The 20,650-nt window shown below is 34.8% G+C and overlaps 1 protein-coding gene across 3 annotated transcripts in view; it reads left to right on the top strand.

Annotated features, from left to right (window-relative positions):
* LOC127951225 (astrotactin-1-like) overlaps nt 1–20,650 on the top strand; it is a 263,118-nt gene that overhangs the window by 241,116 nt on the left and 1,352 nt on the right. For all 3 annotated transcript variants that reach the window (XM_052549027.1, XM_052549026.1, XM_052549028.1), the window contains 3 exons: nt 8,314–8,446; nt 13,657–13,757; nt 13,854–14,037. In XM_052549027.1, coding sequence (XP_052404987.1) covers nt 8,314–8,446; nt 13,657–13,757; nt 13,854–14,037 — 418 coding nt within the window. The remainder of the gene's footprint in view (nt 1–8,313; nt 8,447–13,656; nt 13,758–13,853; nt 14,038–20,650) is intronic.

The following is a 20,650-nucleotide window of genomic DNA, read 5'->3' on the forward strand; positions in this document are numbered from 1 at the left end:
TGCTTTATTTTGTGTACGGTTGCCTAGAAACTAGATGTGGCTCATCTTACCTTGTGGCTGATTTAACTTTTGTCTGAGGTTAAGCAATAATAACAGAATTTTCATTGTGGGTGAACTATTCCTGTAAAATCGGACTTGATTTGGATTTTGAAGTGTTTACTGGACATGTTAGGAGTTTAAGAAAGTGTTTGAGTGTGTGTGAGTGAGAGTGAACCCATTGATAATATAGCAATAGCACACACCGTGAGCCTTTGCCAGCTTTTCATGCTAATAGAGCACTTAACTGGGATCAGGCACACAACATGACATCATAGCATGTGCTTTTCTCTCTCATGGTGTGTGAACCGAGTAAATGGGAAGTCTGCCTTCAGTCATCTCACCCCAACCAGACATGCTGTGAAAACAAACAGCTTTCCCCGCCAGACTGATGTCAGGACTTTGATCACACAATAACAGCCGGGTTTACTCGAGGGTCATAGGGACATAACATCCTACCCATAAACACACACGCTCTGTCCCACAGGTGGCATAAAGAACCGGGTCCCACACTTCCCCTTGTAAAGCAGAGGGACCTCACCTCCAAGCAGCAGGCAAAACAAGAGCTTCTGAAAATAAAAATAAAAATGAAAGCAGTGTTTTTCCCGAATAGGTGGAAGAGACAGTTTCACTCCTGAGGAATGTTTCCGTAGCACGGCTCCTGGAGGATGATGTCACTCTGTGTCTGTGAGCGGGGTCAGGTTCTGGAGCCTGAGCAGGTGCACTGCGGAAGCTGGCACTGATCGCACTGATTCACTCATGCTCCCACAAATCTGGGTGTCTGTGCGTGCACATACTTTTGGACAGGCATTTAGCTCTGTGTTATGAGCTGTTTTCGTTTGGGTGGATGCTTTTACATTTGCACATGTACTGTTTGTGTGTGTCTGACAATGTTTATTTCATTACTCCGGTCTTTAGTGTCAGATGATTCTTCACAAATCATTCTAAAATGCTGATTTGGTGCTCAAGATGTCTTCTTCTTATTCTTATTGAACGGAATAAGAATAGCAAGATATTGTATTTTCTGTAACTGTTGATCAAGCAAAATAAAAGCATTAAAGGGATAGTTCACACACAAAAAAAGACAGTTCTGTCATTAATTACTCACCCTCATGTCGTTCAAATCCCTTAAGACCTGCGTTTGGCTGAACTAACCCTTTAATTACTTTTAAATTACTTTATCTTTTAATCTTACTGACCTCAAACCTCCTAAAACAATCTGTTTATTTCCAAGTTTTAATTCGATTTTGAATTCAAAATTTCCCTTGTGGCTCCACTGTGTGTGATCATTTTGCACCTGTGCAAATTGCTAGACATAATATCCTGTGAACAGCAAGAGGATAACATTATAGTTCAAAATCATAAAAACATGTTGTCTCCACCTGTTACAGGAACTCGGCGGCCTTAAGGTTTCTATACAGGCAGATGATTTTATGATGTATAGTTGCTGATCTACAGATTTAACAGAAATAAAGGTGGTTTGAGGCCCGATTTTTGATTATAGGTCATAAAAATGTCTCCACGATCTGTTTTTGTAGTAATATTGTAGTATCGTTCTACAGCACACATTCTATCAGCTGCAGTTCTGGCATTTCCATCTCAATGTACTGTACAAGCAACATATATTCTCATCAGTGGTGGAGCTACTCTCACTGGACAACGCACTTATTCACAGTCACAAAAGTACATTATTTGCTTTTTCTAAGCATGTAAGACCGAAATATGCACCCTAAAAAGCCTGTCAAAAAATAACTTCTGAACTAACTTATCTTTTGCTCTCATACTGTCAAAACACACAAGGTTTACATACAGACTTTATTCATTTGTAATAATAATTTGTATTGCACTCACAAGCTTTCCCAAACCTGTATTAATTTCGTTCTGATGCTGAACACAAAAGAAGAATGTGGGTAATCAAAGAATTGCTGGTCCACATTGAATTTTATAGTAGGAAAAAAATACTATGCAAGTCACTGGGGACCAGGAACTGATTGGTTTTCCACATTCTTATGTTGAGCAGAATAATAATAAAAAAGAAACTCCTTTTTCCAAACTTTTGAGTAAATTATGATATAAAAACACTATGACAGAATTGACAGATAGATGACAAATTTTATTTTGGGAGGAAATATTAATTTAAAAAGAACAAAGCAGAGAAAAATAATTAACTACTGTTGACTCACTACTCTTCAAAAACTTTAATTCAGATGCTTTAATAGGAATCAGTGTTTTATTTTTTATATTTGTTCATTCAACTTCTTGAATGCTTCTACTAAATACACCTAATGTACTTGAAAATTAAAAACTGATTGTTTTATTTTTATGTGTAGTTGTAATGTGTAACTTTGTTCTTATTTTTAAATAACAAAGATAAAATAATGACAAAGATTTTTTTTTTTTTTTTTTTTTTTTTACTTTGCCCACTTTGGCCTAAATATCCACCATTTCTTTTTATACAGTATTTTGTTACCTTGAAAGGCTTTGTCTTTATATTAGGGAAATTAGTTTGGTTGTAATGCTCAGACAACTCACAAAATAGTAAAACCAAAATGACAAGAATCATGATAAAAAAAAAATAATAATAATAAAAAAAAAAGTGATATGAATTTTTTTTTTTTGCCATATTTCCTACCCGTGAGCTGTGTTATAAAAGCCCACCTCCATGTATTTTAAAGGCCCATTTGTTCAGAAGCTATCAACATGTGCTACCAGGCAACTACTGTATATGGCCTATGTTCATCATTAATATGAAATTAAACATTATTACATCTTTAAAGGAACAGTTCACCCAAAAATAAAACGTTAAAAAAAAAAAAAAAAAAAAATGTTTCATCCATGATGTAAATGAGATTGTTTCTTAATCTGAACAGATAGCTGAACTGAGAAAATTAGCATACAAAAACAATGCTTGATCTGTGCATAAGCTGCTTTTTTCTTTTTTTTTTTTGACTGGAGCACGCAATATTATGTATAGAGGACTCTATCCATATTTTAGAGGAAGCAATGGTTTTAAGTCAAAGAATAATGATGGAATCTTTACAAACTCATACGCAAGATGTCGATTGATGTGACTATTCCATAACCCTGCTTTCTACTCTAATCATTTATTATAGTATAATGTTTAATATTAGATGACGTTTTGGAATACTTCACTTAAATTGGTCAGTTATTCAGTATTCAAATAAGGTTTATTCTTTATTCTAAATTAGTTTGTGGTCATTTCATATATTACTTTATTTTTTTTTATCAGAATCTAACTTGCACTTGGTTCCCCTACAATTTTGAACATTTGGTTACATCTTTGATGGTGTCTTGTGATTTTATGATTAACATTGGTTTGCAGTTTTTATTATTAGTGGTTGATTGTTACTATATGTTTTATAATCTGTTAAAGAGGACTGATAGCTGTATCTTGTTTTGGACCAGCCCGTGTGTTCTAATGTGTTCTTCGTATTTTCTCATTCTGCGTTCTTTGGTGTGGTTAGCCTTTAGTCACGTTCGGTATATAAACATGTCTTCCAGGCATTTTTCTTACCTTTACAGCACATGAAGGTTAAGTGTTATCACCTGTTGGTTGCTGTCAAGTGTAGGAGTACATCAAATTTGAGGAAAGAGCATGTATCACAATTTAATCGAAGCTGAGCGGCAGCTAAGCTCTTAGCAGCGCTATGACGTAGATGGCAAATGTAGCTTCTAGATCAAAAGCTTTTTGCACGAAAATGAAAGCAGATTAAAGAGTTTTAATTTTCACTCCCATCCAAGTAAGCTTTGAGTAGCGCTAACACCCACCTTTCCTCTGCTACAATTAACCTTTTATATCCTCTTTTCGTCGAAGAAGACAATATGTTCCACATGGGAGATCGAATCTGTTAATCATTTTTGTGGAGGAAATGCCAAGAATTGATACATTACAAACCATTGTTATCCATTGCTCGCTCTCTCTTCATCAAAGTAAACAACGAAGGCCAGATGTTGTTTGTGGAGCTGCCACGTGTGTTTGGTACCAGAGCATTGCTGTTTAATGGAACTGGTAAAACTTCCAGCTCTTTGGATACGAAGCTGCTCCTGTGATGGATTTGGAGTTGTTTAATTGAACTGTTTACCTGTTCAACAGAAACAAAAGATTCTCTATATGTGTGGTCAGACTCAGGCTGTTCCCTAAGTCTAATAGAAGCTTTATTTTCTTTCTTTCTTTCTTTCTTTCTTTCTTTCTTTCTTTCTTTCTTTCTTTCTTTCTTTCTTTCTTTCTTTCTTTCTTTCTTTCTTTCTTTCTTTCTTCCATCCTCCCTTCTTTCCTTTACCCAATGCTCTAATATAAACCTTTTCTTTTTTGTTTGCCTTCCTTCCTTTTATCATTTCTCTAATATAATTCTCTTAGACAAATGTTTTATTTGCTCTTGTGTGTGGCCAAAGGTCTCAGAAAATTAATTCATTACTTTCCTTACTTTCCTTTCTTCCTTCCTCCCTCCCTCCCTCCCTTCCTTCCTTCCTTCCTTCCTTCCTTCCTTCCTTCCTTCCTTCCTTCCTTCCTCTCCTTTCTTTCTTTTACTTCACTTCCTTCCTTCCTTCCTTCCTTCCTTCCATTCGACTCATCCAGTTTCTCTAATATGAACCTTTTTTCTCTTTTTTCTGCTTTCCTTCATTCCTTTTATCCTTTACTCTAATAGAATTATCTAAAACAATTTATTTCTTTTTTCTTTCTTTCATTTTTTTTTTATTCTATATGTGTGGGCAACAGTTTTATAAAATTACCTGCTTTCCCTTTTCCTTCCTTCTTTCCGTCCTCCCCTCCTTCCTTCATTTCTTCTCCTGTCTGTCTCTGTATCTCTCTTTATGCTTGCTCTCTTTCCTCTGGTTTAAGTTATATACACTCAGCTTCCTGGTTCACCGCAGGGGAGAAACAGTAATGTCTATGTGTCTAAGTAGCAACAAATCAGTTTAGAGGAGACATATGGCAAACATTACGGAAAAGCTTTAGGCTCAAAACACTAGCAGCTCACATGAATCCAATTCACAGCTGTTGCCTCTGTATGTTTTTAATGGAATCCTCAATTTCATAGGCAAAATAAATATTTTTGTACACCATGGCTCAGTGTTTATGTTACACATGTGTATTTCAGTCAAGGTTTATGTTCTCTTTTTATCCGCAGTTGGTTTATCTTGTTTCAGTAATGCACAAATCTGATACTTACATCAAGGTATTGATGTTTCTGGGGCTGAATATAGGAGTCTTTTGCAGAATGTTGTCTTTGGCTCAGATGTTTAGAGAAGGGTCTTGCTTTGAACTGCAGAAATTGTTATACACTCGAAGACTACTTTTATATATGTGATGCCAGATCTTTTATTAAAATGCATTATATGCATTTTTTCTTTCATTACCAACATCTGAAATAAATGCTTTAATTGGTAGTTTTTACGTAAATTTAACCATGCCATTCATTTTTCTTTAGATTTGGATAAATCAGAGCACATTAATTGGCATTACATGTTGTCCAGTCCCTGAATGAGGTCATACTAGGACAGGGTATTCCCAAATAAATGTTCACCTACCACATGTATTATTCTCTGTATACAGCGAAGTAGGCAAGACCACGTCAAAGTGCTTTCACATGTCTATAACTGTTTATAAATGTGAAAAGTTTCTTTCTGCCAAAATGATGCTTTCCAGTGTACAGTGTAAAGTCATGTTCTGACATTTTCATGTTTCGATTCACTTGGTAGACCTGTTCCCTTCAGAAAATAGATGTTTTTGTTTGTGTGTTTTTTTTTTTTCTTCTATGAAATATTGTACATAGAAGTTTTTGATTTGCTTTGGACTTACATGTATCATTTCTTCAACATTGTGGCTGATTCTCCTCCAAAATGTCTCGCAAAATCTCTTGGGTAGGTTGGGATCCTTTACCTGGCTGGGCCTTTGTTTTAACAAGGTAATGAGAATCAGAGATGGTTTTTGGTCAAAGCCCATGAAAGTTTAACAGAGGGCAGCCAGGCATCATAGTGTAGTCATGTCAACCCAGGTCTTTCCCGATAAAAAATGGGACTGAGGCATGAGAATGGAACATGATAAAAGAGTATAAATTCAGCCTTATTTGCCAGACACCTGTATGAGACACCAACGATTTTTAGAAAGCTTTAGATTGATAAAGAGGTGGGGATATCTTGATTTTTTTTTTTTTTTTATTATTTTATTATTTTCATATCACTATTTGTCAAAGAGAGTAAGAGTGTAAAGGAGCACCTTTTTTTCAGTGTCTACTGGAAACACTGCTGATAGCTTTAGTTATGTGGACGTTTTATTGGAAACCGTTTTCCTGCAGACCTCTTGCTGTATGGAAGTGGACTGGAAGTCTCTATGCCAGTGCATAACAACGCTTAAAATGGAGAGAATGAGCATGAGCCAAAAAATAAATAAGTAAAAAGTATAAAATGGTTAATTCACCCCCAAAAATTAAATTAAGCCATAAATTACTCACCCTCAGGTCATCCTAGGTGTATATGACTTTCTTCTTTCAGACAAATCCAGTTGGAGTTATTAAAAAAATTGTCTTTGATCTTTCAAGTTGTTTAATTGCAACTAGGGGTGCTCTGATCACGATCGGTCGATTGTTAATGTGCATCTCGTCAGTAAAGCCGGTTCTCTTATCAGCGGTAAATTCCCTCACGTGTGTGATTTCACATAGAGCAGCTGTTACTACACAGAGCCGTTGGTAACTGAGAAGATGCACAAATAAACGCTGAAAATGAACGTGGATTTGTGCAGCTTCAAAGTTTCTATTGGAGGCCAATTATTATTTGTGACTTTTTATCTCATAGGTCATACTTTTTTCTCACATCTCTAAGAAAAAAAAAAAAAAATTGTGGGAAATGTTCTCAGACGGGTGAGAAATCAAGTCAGATTTTTTAGATACAAAGTCAGAATCGCGCTCACAATTCTGAGAAATCACAATTATATTTTTTATTATTTATTTGATGTCGGAAACTAATAACAGCAAAATAGCAAAGCAGAATCTTTTGATATGTAAATCCAAATTATGAGATAAAAAGTCACAATTACCTTTTTAATTATTTATCCTGTGGTGGAAATGGTCTTCCATATAAATATAATTATTTTAATATGGTAAAAAAGGCACTTCCTACTCCGCTCTTCCCATTCAGTAAAAAGTCTCCCATAAATAATCTTCAAACATTATGTGCTCTTCAGTTCAAAAATGGTACACAGTTTATATCTCATAAAAACACACTTGAAAAATGTTCCACACACATCAAAGTTTTATTGCCTTTTCTCAACATTTTACCTTTTTTTTTTCGACAAAAAACAGAGATGTTAGAGTTTGTTGTCGGTGGAACTGTGTTTGACTGGATAAATATGACCTGAACTGCTGCAGTCCCTCACAATGTCACTTTTCATTAACATCAGCGCACATATTCCTTGACTCTCTACCTCATAAGCACTGTAAATACTTACTGGTGACAGCAAGCACATAATCACACACACTCTAATCCCCTCCGCATTTATCCTGGCATCGTTTTCTCAGAAGCCTGGTATTTTTAAAGAGGAAGCCTCCAAGATGACAAGCAGGGTGAACACCACTTTTAAAAGGTTCTCCATCCACAGACGGAAGGTTTCTCTTTGCTATGAAAGGCAGATGAGGCCCCCGTGCTCATGTCCTGTGACGCATGCAGGCCACCTGGGCAAACAGTCTTCCCGTCAACTTCTTAATAAGAAAGGCAAAGCACATCAGCTCCACAGGTTACTTCTGTATGGGCTCTTTATTTGGTTTCCGATGGTGGACAGTCATAGCTAAATCTGGGTCACGCGTCTCGTGTGAAATCAAACCACTGACATCTTCTGCGGTCGAAATGTCCAAACCACAGGGTCTCCATCTCTAGAAGTTTCTAGCGTGTTCCGCTGACCAGGGGAAGTAGGGAACCACTTGTTTTCATAGCATTGGGCCAGAATCAGGCAGGGGTTTTCAGGGTGTGGGAAATCCTCATGCAAAACAACGTCCTGTGTTTCCATTGCGGAGGCTTTCCTGAGAAGATGGGGCTGTTTTGCTCATGTTTGTTTTCCCTGCGCATGCATGGTTGTCTCCAAATGACATATCATTAATCATATTTGATTAGAGACACTTAAAAATAAACTAACAAACTGTTTGGTTTAAATGATTTGGTGGCCTAAAAACATAGGAGATCAAAACAGGTTATTAGGTCCTGTAAACTTGTGTTTATATGCATGTGTGTGTGTGTGTGCTAAACAAAGTCTTCTCCTTTTCACAGAGACCATGTTGAGTTTCGTGGATGACATCATGTCAGGGGCCAAATCTCCATGTGTGATGCTCGGGGACATCCCGGATCCCCTCTCCTCTATTTCTTTGATCATACGCTGTCTGGAGCCAGACACTACATATATGTGAGTTCCTGCTGCCATATTATGGGACTTAAAAGACTAAATCATTTATTGTATTTTTTTTTTATAGCAGCAGTTGCACTTTCAAATTAATCAGAGAATTACTCATGAGAATGTTTTAACATAAAAGTGTCATTTCATTTGATTTTCTTTTGGTTTTATAAAAATGTTATCTTTCCAACATGCATGTCAGAATATTATTTGACTATACTGTATATACACTCTCCAGCCACTTTATTAGGTACAATTGCTTGGTAATGCAAATTGCTAATCAGCCAATCACATGGCAGCAACTCAATGCATTTAGTCATCTAGATGTGGTGAAGACAAATTGATGAAGTAAAAACCGAGCATCAGAATGGGGAAGAAAGGGAATTTAAGTGACTTTGAACGTGGAATGTTTCTTGGATCCAGACGTGCTGGTCTGCTGATTATTAACTTGGATTTCACACACAAATATCTCTAGGGTTTACAGAGAATGGTCCAACAAAGAGAAAATATCCAGGGAGCATCAATTCATGTGGACGAAAATGCCTTGTTGATGTCAGAGGTCAGAGGAGAATGGGCTGGTTAGAGATGATAGAAAGGCAACAGTAACTCAAATAACCACTGCAGAATACCATCTCTGAATGCACGACATGTCGAACTCAGAAGCAGATGGGCTACAGCAGCAGAAGACCACATTGGGTGCTGCTCCTGTCAGCTAAGAACAGGAAACAGTGGATACAGTTCGCACATGCTCACCAAAATTGGACAACAGAAGATTGGAAAAACATTGCCTGGTCTGATGAGTCTCTATTTCTGCTGCAACATTTAGATAGTAGGGTCAGAATTTGGTGTAAAGAGCATGAAATTGTCTCAATGGTTCAGGCTGGTGGTTGTGGTGTAATGGTGTTGGGGATATTTTCTTGGCACACTATGTGCCCCTTAGTACCTATTGAGCATCATTTAAACGGCACAGCCAACATGAGTATTGTTGCTGACCATGTCCATCCCTTTATGACTACAGTGTACCCATCTTCTGAGGTCTACTTCCAGCAGGATAATGCACCATGTCACAAAACTCAAAACATCTCAGACTGGTTTCTTGACAATAACAATGAGTTCACTTTACTCAAATTGCCTCCACAGTCACCAGATCTCAATCCAACAGAGCATCTTTAGGATGTGGTGGAACGGGAGATTCGCATCATGGATGTGCAGCCGACAAATCTGCAGCAACTGTGTGATGCTATCATGTCAATATGGACCAAAATCTCTGAGGAATATTTCCATCACCTTGTGAAATCTATGCCACAAAGAATGAAGGCAGTTCTGAAGGCAAAAGGGGGTGCAACCCGGTACTAGCAAGATGTACTTAATAAAGTGGCCAGTGAGTGTGTGTGTGTGTGTGTGTGTATGTATGTGTATATATATATATATATATATATATATATATATATATATATATATATATATATATATATATATATATATATACACACAAACACACACACACACACACAATACACACACATATATTATTTAAATGCAAACATTAATTTTGGATGTGATTATTTCACAAAAGAGAAAAATAACTAAAAAAGCCCACACAAGTGAGATGATTGCAGTTTAAGCAATTTACATTTAATTTAAAAACAAGGCAAACGTTTCGGTCACATGTTGATCATTTATAATGTCAAGCTAACAATGTTGGAACTGGGAGCTGTCTTGATTTAAGAAATCACATGATGATTTAGGAGATCACGTGATGACATGATCAGAAGCACTGATCTGATTAACTGACAGCAATATTTGCAGTAGTATATATTTTTGTAATATAGTTAGTCACTAAGGCCTAATCTTCACAGCAGGTCTTACTGTAAATATTATGTTTCAGCATGGAACACCTGTTTCCTTTGCCTTTTCCTCACCATGGCACAGAAACATTCACTGGGAGTTCAGTAAGAAACAAAACATAAAGGCCCCACTTTTGGCTGGATGATTCACTTGGACTTTGAACTGACGTTGAGTTGCATGTCTTCAGTCAGATGAGGGATTTTAATATCTGCGTGAGTCTAAGCAATTACATCCAGCTAAGGCTGTGAAAATCTGATAACGATTCGTGTAAAATATGTCTGGAGCACTTCCTACCTATGTCAATTTTCCAATATCAGTAGTTGGTTTAGAATGGGCTTCACTAAAGGGTTTGGCAGTGTCTGTAGCAGGTAAGGAATCTTCCTGGAAAGTATAATTTGTCCAAAGATCACTTTTGTTTAAAAGCCGGTGACATCAGCCCAACGTCTTCTATTGGATTTGGTAATTGCGTTGGGGGCCCCTGTCGGTTTTGACTCTCTTGGATAGTTGTTTTGTGAAGTACTACACCCTTTTCCCAGGAACGTTCATTTTTATGCCACAGGGAAGAACATGGTCTGCTCGCTCAGCAAGATCGATTCAAATTGGGCTAGTTTAACACGCTTGAGATGCAGCTGGGGAAATATTTCATTTATCATGGAATGGTTTGAAAGTGCGTCAAAGGGTGCACTCTGTGGTAATAGCAGAAACAGCAATAGAAAGATTGATGTTAAACGGAGCTGCAGACAACTAGAACAGGTTCAAGTAAGCAACTGAAATTAGTGGAATATTGTAAGAGTAGATGAAAAACAGGAACCACAATATAAACTTTGAATAATGATTAAATTAAATTAATTTTATGCATTTATGCGCTTTTATCCAAAGCGACTTACAGTGCATTCAGGCTATAATTTTTTACCTATGTGTTGTCTCATGTGTTCCCGGATGATGATGCGCAAAGGAAATTTTATACAAATATAAATTCTGATATAAATTCTTGGTTCTCAATGTACATGTCCAATATGGTTAATAGTAATAAAAATAATAGTATAATAGCAAATTATTATATTATATTATATTATATTATATTATATTATATTATATTATATTATATTATATTATATTATATTATATTATATTATATTATATTATATTATATTATATTATAAACATACAAAAATGGCCAATACTTCCAATAATGCTACTGCTACTACTTCTACTATTAATAATAATAATAATAATAATAATAATGATGATAATAATAATAATAATAATAATAATAATAATAATAATAAGTGTTTTCACAAGAGTTGTGACTCAAAAATGGTAATATGTTTAATAAGAAGAAATATAATATAGTAAATTATACAAATATTTATAGTAATTAATTATATTATATTGTAAACATATAATAATTATATTATATTATATTATATTATATTATATTATATTATATTATATTATATTATATTATATTATATTATATTATATTATATTATAAAAAAAATGGGAAATAATTTACTACTACTACTACTACTACTACTAATAATAATAATAATCACCATTATAAATACATATCGTCCCCTTGGAATTATAAGGTACTATCTGCATTCCGAGTAGTTTTGAGATATTGAGCTTCAAAGTTTTTGTGTTCAATTCGACTGTGCAGATAGAACCTTATTGTTTTTTTTAAATAATAAGTCATTTAATTAAAAAACAACATAAAAAAATCAATCATAAAATGTAACTACGTTGACAGAATAAGAATATGTGAATAAACTCCATTTTGACAAAAATGTCAGATAGAACCTTATAATTCCACGTGGAATTAAACACATCCTAAAACCATTTGTTATTGCATATATAAAACGGTTTACATTTTAATATTGGTGTGTATTCTTACTCTAATACCTGATGTCTGCAAACATCTGGCTCTGTTGTCTCTGTTAAATGCATTGCAGCATTTTTTGCATTGGTCTGTCTTCGTGCAGCTTTCAAGTGGGTATTCGATCATGTAGGTGCTTGAATTTAAACATCCTACTACCTTTCCTCCTGGTTTCCTGTGCTGTATGTCCTGCACATATGCAGGCAGTTAGCACACACATGCATTGTGAACATGCATGGCACGCTGAAGACATTACACCAGCCCACAGGGACGATTGGGTCTTCCTTACTATACCTCTTTCCAAATGTTTTTGATATTTGACCGTTGTTCAAAGAAGCACAGATTGTCTTATTATTTATGGACCTGTTCAGTGTTATTGTCAGTTTCATTTCAGAGTTTTAGGTCTCAAGAAAAAGTCTGAGACGGCTAGTGAAAATTCTTCTGTTTAGCACCATTTCTGTTTTTGTATTTTAATATTTATAAAAAAAAAAAAAAAAAGTAAAATGACATCAACAAAAAAATAAGTTGCATTTACTATTTATCTATTTATTTATGAATGATATTGTGTTATCATATATATATATATATATATATATATATATATATATATATATATATATATATATATATATATATATATATATATATATATATATAATAAAAGACTATGAACAACCCTTAAAGAGCAGTTTAGACTGCATGACTAAATCACACATATAAGAGCGGCTCACTTTTACCCACCTCGCATGCAATCTCACTTTAAAGGATCTCAATGCTGTCATACTGCAGATGATAGCTGTTTATAATATCTCCCACTAGATGGGGATATCGCTTAACTTAATCTTTAAAACCTGCGCCTCATAGCCCGCAGCATATATCATCAGTGATAGAATAATTGCAGCAATGTTTTGGGAGTGAGTGGGTACACCGCCACAGCTGCTTGCTATTGTTCAGTTCAGTTGTCTGCACTTAAGGGATCCTCAAATCAAAGCCATGAGCCGAAGGTAACCTCATGCTTATGTAATGGGAGTGGTGCAGTCATGCATTTTGATTTTAATGGAGGTATATGCTGTTATATGATTACATAATTCGCACACGGAAACAATTTGTTCCCTCTGAACTTCAAAGGACTCCTAAAAAGGTAATGGTTCATAATTTCCGAGAGCTATTTGAAAGTGTTACTTCCAACTGAATCTAGGAATAAATCCAAATACAATTCTTCATTCATTTAACATTAACCCTGACCTTATTTGTTTTGATAAATGTTATTGTTTGAGACATGCATCTTAAATTATGAGAAATTATTATTATTATTATTATTGGTGAAAAAAAAAAAGAATTAGCCTCTAATAAAGATGTTGAGCTGTGGTGCATATGTTGGAGATGTGGATCAAATTTGACTTGCAACATACCCAAATCATATTACTGTAAAAATTACTGTATTTTTGGACTTGAGAATCGAGTAAGTGACAAATTTCTAAATGTGCAATGGCAGGTTTCGGCTGTGGGCGGTGGACAACACAGGTCGGCGTTCCAGTCCGAGTGCGGTGACGATCAAAACTCCCTGTCCAGCCGTGGATGATGTCAAGGCTCAAGGTAGAGAATTGCTTGCATATTTTACAATAAACTTCTTGGGTTTGGAAAGCATGCATAGGGTTATAAAACATCTGATTCGGTTGAATGTCCCCTCAGAAATAGCAGACAAGATTTATAATCTGTTCAACGGCTACACCAGCGGGAAGGAGCAGCAGACGGCCTACAACACACTCATGGACCTCGGCTCACCAACCCTCCACCGAGTTCTTTACCACTACAACCAGCGCTACGAGAGCTTTGGAGAGTTTACTTGGCGCTGTGAAGATGAACTGGGGCCCAGGTTTGTAAGATGATTCTCTGGTGAAGCTTTTTTTATAAAACCTAGCAGCTCTGAAAGACTATAATGGAATTTCATTAGTGACCAAATTGGAACGTTCTGTACACGCAAAAATTCTGTACAGTCCCAAATACTTTTATATTGTACTCCACATGCAGACTTGACTTGCAGATTATTTATTTATTTTTCTATTAAATTGCATGAATGGTTAAAGGTTTTTATTATTAATTAATTATATTAACTGTTTATATATATATATAAACTACACAGTTTAGAATTAAATATATTTATAATGAACAATTGACCCATTTTGGATGCAATCTTGGATACATTTTCTCATTGAGTTTGGCAGAATACATTATGGGATGCTGTCTTGGAATGCATGTGGGAATCTTAGTGGGACACGTAAATTTTTATTGATTGCAATTAAACCCGATATCTTGTTTTACCAACTTTTCGATGCTTATTTATGTGTTTCATTGCTCCTTAAATTACATAGTAAACACAGATTATTCTATTACGGATCTTAACGTCAGACATGTGATTAGGGTATTTGTGCTAATTAGGTTTAAATTGAACGCAATCAGACTGATTACAGTACGTTTAAAGGGATCACTAATGCATCACGCTGACCACAAAACAGGGTGGTAATCTTTATACACCCTCCAAAACAAACCAAATACAAATAAGGTCTGGATTTTCGAATTGCACTGAAACGCTTTCTAAACACAGCCATGTGTTGGATATAAAACTTGAACGCTTCCTCGCTGATGCACAGTAGAGGCAGGTGAATTTAATTATGGCCATTTGGACAACCGTACCTGAGGCCTCGGTTCAGATTGAAAGGTTGTATTTAATTGTCTCCATGTTGCAAGGTTTTCCTTTCTTGCTCCTAAGTTGCTGCATTAAAACACACTTGAATCAAATGCTATCCCACCCAGTGTGACTGATGAGAGGGAACTGCTGTGAAGACTTTAACAGTAGATGCTTTCAAACCAAGTTTAATCAGATTCAGGCCTATGTTTTCAGAGATATTTTCAAGGTTTGGCTTGTTAGCATGTTTTAGTTACCTGCTACACTCAAAAAAAATAAAAATAATAATACTAATAATAATAATAAAAAAAATAATATATATACATATATAATATATGTGTGTGTGTGTGTGTGTGTGTGTGTGTGTGTGTGTGTGTGTGTGTGTGTATGTGAGAGTGTGCCATTAGGTGTGTAAAAAGTATCTTCATTATTTAAGCTTTATATAATAAAAAAAATATTATTATTAAAGCAACATCTATTGCAAATATTTTAATCTCTCAGTCAATAAAAGAATAATAGAATTAATAAATAAAAGTATGCAATGAAGTGCATATGTATATAATATCATATTTCAGGTCACTTTTCATTTTACATAAATACATTTCACTTATTTATATAATTTTTTTTTTATTATGATATATCATGATATATTCAGTTTCGTTATATGTTGATGTTCATGTTGTCTTCTACTTTTTTTCAATGCATTTCACTTCATTTTTAACTTTAATGTGTATTTTATCTTTACATTTATTTATTTATGTATGCATTTAATCTGTTTATTAATTTGTTTTTGCAAGATATGTAATAAATTAATTTTACAATTATTATTTTTTATTATTCTGTCAAATCTCTCCATACTAAGTTATTTATCTCAGTTATTTTTTAAATGCATTTTAAATAGATTTATAAATAGCGAGAGAGAGGAAATATTTATTATTAACCTTTCTTTAAGGAGGACCTTATGAGTGCAGAAGGGTAAAAGGTTTGTTGATCCCATGTTGAGTCAAGTGATGTCATTAATACTGTCATTGTCCATCAGTGAGAATTGAGAACTGAGTTGAAATGATAACAGGTTAATTAGTACCCCCTAAAGCTGTCTTCTATGACAAATGCATTGAAATAAACCCCAAAACAACATCCATTCATAATTAATTCATCCAGATATTTGCACAATGAAGGGTGCGTGTGATCATACCCCTATGATCGACCCAGTTCCATGAAATATTGCGCAAGTTTTTAGACTTCAGATAAGCTGTTCTAGTGGAGGTCTGGGGAGATGGGCCATTATCTCCCCAGCATCTGTCTTCCAAACAACTCGTATGCGTCATTTGCAATCTCATTGCGTCCATACAGCATTTTTTCAGCATAGGATAGGATGGAAATATAAACAAAGAGAATTTGTTTCTGTCTAATACGAAAGTTCACTGGCGTTTCCTCATCTGCAGCATTTAAATGCAATTTCCACGAACTAGTCATAATACAAGATAATTGTAATTAAACTGGCCCCCCTCAGCATATAAACCAGTTCAGACTTGGAACAAAATAGATATTTAAAAAAAGACCATTCCCTGTGTTTTCTTTCTTTTCGAGATATCAAGGCAGAATTTCTTCTGACTCATTCTTAATTGGTGGGCCTAATTGTTGGACTGACTCACGCTTTAATTGGTGGAATTCGATGAGTTCATTTTATAGTTCTTTCGCTGTTTTCGTTGGACATTAATGCTGTACAGTTACTATAGGGAACCGCGTTGAGTCATAAGGCCGTTCCAAATGGATGTTATGGAAGCGGGTAGGTGTGCTACTCTGGATGTCGGTGGAATGTAGCTGATTGTTTCCTCTCAGACTAGTGCAAGAGATTTCGGAGCACGAAAGTGAGAGAGAGGCACTGGCAGAGCCCAAGAGGTTGAAAACGTACCTTGGAAATAAGAGGCCATTTTCCACTTCCATACATGCTGGGATTTATGGTGACAACCGTTGCTATTTGGAGACCAAAACGGACTTTCTTGAAAAATTAAAGGATAACAAACCACAGGGTTTTGTTTTAAGCAAATAAACATCCAAATTCCTACTACCACTGAAATGTGGCAAGATATTAAAAACATAAATACACTCAAAAGAATTATACAGCAGATGGGAATATTTTTCATTTAATATGCGAGTGATTTCTGACATCATTAAAATTCCATTAATATACCTTGTGAATTAATTGGAGGCCAAAGTAAATAATGAATTTATACTTTGTCGCCTGAAACCTGAATAAACTGCAAATGCAATCAAACAAGACAATGTGTGTTCAGTTGAATCGGTTTAAGCCACATTTTAATCGTAAACACACTTAAAAATGCACTTAGCTGCCCCCAAAGCCTGGTTGGTCCACACAGATTTGGGTTTTGGTATTTATGTGGTAGAGTGTCGAGCTTCTGGTTTGGCAGGGGTTTGAAGTGAAGCTATGACTAAGGAATGAGGCGCTCTTTCCGTACTCTTGGTATCGCATTTCAGCTACTTGTCTTTTGCAAAGGATATTGGCGCTTCATTGCATTCGCACATACTCATATAAACGCCCCTCTCAAGTCACCGTCGCTAATAGAAATCACAGGTATTTAACCTTAGCTGCCGCTCACTTAATCGGCCCTGTGTTACCTCAGAAGCTTCTTGACGGGAAAATTATTTTTTCAAGGCTTTGCCATTAGAGTTTGATATAAAAACACCACAGGCTTGATTTATGGTCAAACTCCTCGGTCCAGATTTTGAAGAGCGTCGTTTAAGGGGTGCAGACAGAAGACCTGCGTTTTAACTGAATATGGCCATCGCCTGTCGTTTATATTTGTTATATTGGAGTCTACCATTAATCTTTCAGTCTCATGCTCCAGAGCAGCTTGTGAGGTGGGCATTTTGAGAATGGATAAATGGAATGGAATGCTCAATGTTTAAACTATTGGAAGAAGAATTTCAAACCAGTGTCAAGAGCACTGCGTAATAGCAATATATGTAGAATGAGTATCACAATGGATGTTAGCAGAAAACACTAACTTGAATTCAGGGCCGTCCTTAGCCAATGCAGGGCCCAGTGCGAGGTAGGGAGTGGGGCCCCCTTCTGTTTATTCGCAATCACGTTCCAAGGGGAGGTCCCCCTGAGTCTGTTTACCGCAGGGCCCGGTGTGACCTGCACCAGTTGCACCCGACTAAGCACGACCCTGCTTGAATCACTTACACAACAAGATAAAAGCTGTATCTTGTTGAATAAATTAATTTGATAGTACAGAAATAAAACAAAATTAAATATAATATATATATATATATATATATATATATATATATATATATATATATATATATATATATATATATATATATATATATATATATATATATATATATATATATATATATATTTATATTATGTCATATTGCTGTCAAAAGATTCATTGAGATTAATCGCATCCAAAATATATTTATTTTTTAACATAATATCTGTGTGTGTACTGTGTATATGTATTATGTATATATAATTACACATGCATGTAAATATTTTCGAAAAATGTTGTTTATATATTAGATATACATAATTGTATATATGATACATATTCTATGAATTTAAATATGCATGCAAATGCATGTAAATATTTTCAAAATAGATACTGTATGTGTGTGCATTTATATAAACAAAATAAATATACACAGCACATAAACATACGGTATATAATGTAAACAACAATGGTAACACTTTACAATAAGGTTCATCTGTTAACATTAGTTATATACTTTAGTTAACATGAACTAAGCATGAGTAATACTTCTAAAGTAATCAGAGTTTGTTAATTTTAACATTTGCTAATGTATTTTTAAAATCAAAAGTTGTGCTTGTTAACATTACAATGACAACTTTCATTAATAAAAAAAATTAACAAAGATGAAATAATACTGTAACAAATGTATTGTTCATTGTTTGATCATGTTAGTTAATACATTAACTAACATTAACTAATGGACCATTATTGTGAAGTGTTACCGCAAAAACTTTTATTTTGGATGCAATTAATCACGATTAATTGTTTGACAGCACTGTATATATATATATATATATATATATATATATATATATATATATATATATATATATATATATATATATATATATATATATATATATATATATATATATATATATATATATATTACTACTACTACTAATAATAATATAATGTAATAATAATAATAATATAACAATTTTATTGAAAAATATATATATATATAGTTTATAACTATTTTCTATTTCCTATATTGGAAACACTTAAATCATTTTAATATTGGTGATGCTCAAGAAATATTTATTATAAATGTTTACATTTTTGCTGAATAATATTTTTATTTTCTTTTTTATTTGATGAATATAAGGTGCAATTGCCTTGTCCTATGAGTTGTCTGTCTAACTTTAAACCCATCTGTCCAATTCAACTAGCTGATATAATCTCCACTATGAAGTGTTCTGGTTCTAAGGTAGATATTATCCCAGCTCTACTTTTTAAGCTAGTTTTTTTTTTTTTTTTTCAGCTAGTTTTAAGCATGCAATTGTACAACCTATGTTGAAAAAACCTCAACTTGATCCAGAAATGTGCAGTAACTATCGACCGATCTCTAAACTGCCTTTCATCTCTAAGCTTTTAGAGAAAGTAGTTTTTTCACAGCTCCAATATTATTTGAATTCTTTTAACATGTTGGACATGTTCCAATCTGGCTTTAGATCATTACATAGCACTGAGTCAGCTCTGTTGAGGGTTACAAATGATATCTTGCTTTCTGTAGATTCAGGCTCTTGTGTTGTGCTGGTTTTGTTAGACCTACGCGCTGCGTTTGATACCACTGACCACAACATTTTTCTGGAATGACTAGAATATATGGTTGGTGTCAAGGGCACTGTACTAAAGTGGTTTGCTTTCTACCTAGAAAAGAGGACTTTTTCGGTAAATTTAGGAAATTGTTCCTCGTCATCTGCGCCTGTTTTGTTTGGTGTGCCCCAGGGATCTATTTTGGGACCTTTATTGTTTTCCCTTATATACTGCCCTTGGCCCTCATTTTTCAGAAGTACAACATTTCATATCTCTGTTATGCAGATGATTCTCAGGTTTACCTTCCAGTAAGGCTTGACACCAATGCTTCATTTGATCTGTTATTGGAATGTGTAGATGATATCAAGAGGTGGATGACGAAATAATTTTTTGCAGTTAAATGAGGATAAAACAGAGGTTTTAATTCTCGGTTGTCCGGCAGATTCCTCTCCTGCTCTGAAAGCACAGTTAGGTCCTCTCTCAACGAATGTATGCAAACAAATCAAAAACCTTGGAGTAATCTTTGACTCTTCATTACTCTTTGATAAACAGATTAGTGCGGTTATTAGAGGAAGCTTTTTCCATTTAAGATCTATTGCAAAGTTGAAGAATATTCTTTCAAGCAAAGACCTAGAAGTTGCAATTCATGCTTTTGTAACATCACAATTAGACTATTGCAACTCTCTTTATTGTGGTCTTCCGCAATCTTCACTTCATCTCGATTGCAAATTGTTCAAAATGCTGCTGCAAGACTTTTGACTGGGTCTAAAAAGAGGGATCATATTTCTCCTGTTTTGGCATCCCTTCACTGGCTTCCCATTAAGTTTAGAGTTGATTTTAAGATCCTTATGTTTGTTTACAAGGCATTGTCTGGCTGTAAACCAAGGTATATTTGTGATCTTATTGTGCCATACTGTCCTGCTAGGTCACTTAGATTTTCAAATCACTTGCTTTTAAATGTGTCACGAAGTCGTTAC

This window comes from Carassius gibelio, chromosome B2 (assembly GCF_023724105.1).
Source record: "Carassius gibelio isolate Cgi1373 ecotype wild population from Czech Republic chromosome B2, carGib1.2-hapl.c, whole genome shotgun sequence".
Taxonomy (NCBI): Eukaryota; Metazoa; Chordata; class Actinopteri; order Cypriniformes; family Cyprinidae; genus Carassius; species Carassius gibelio.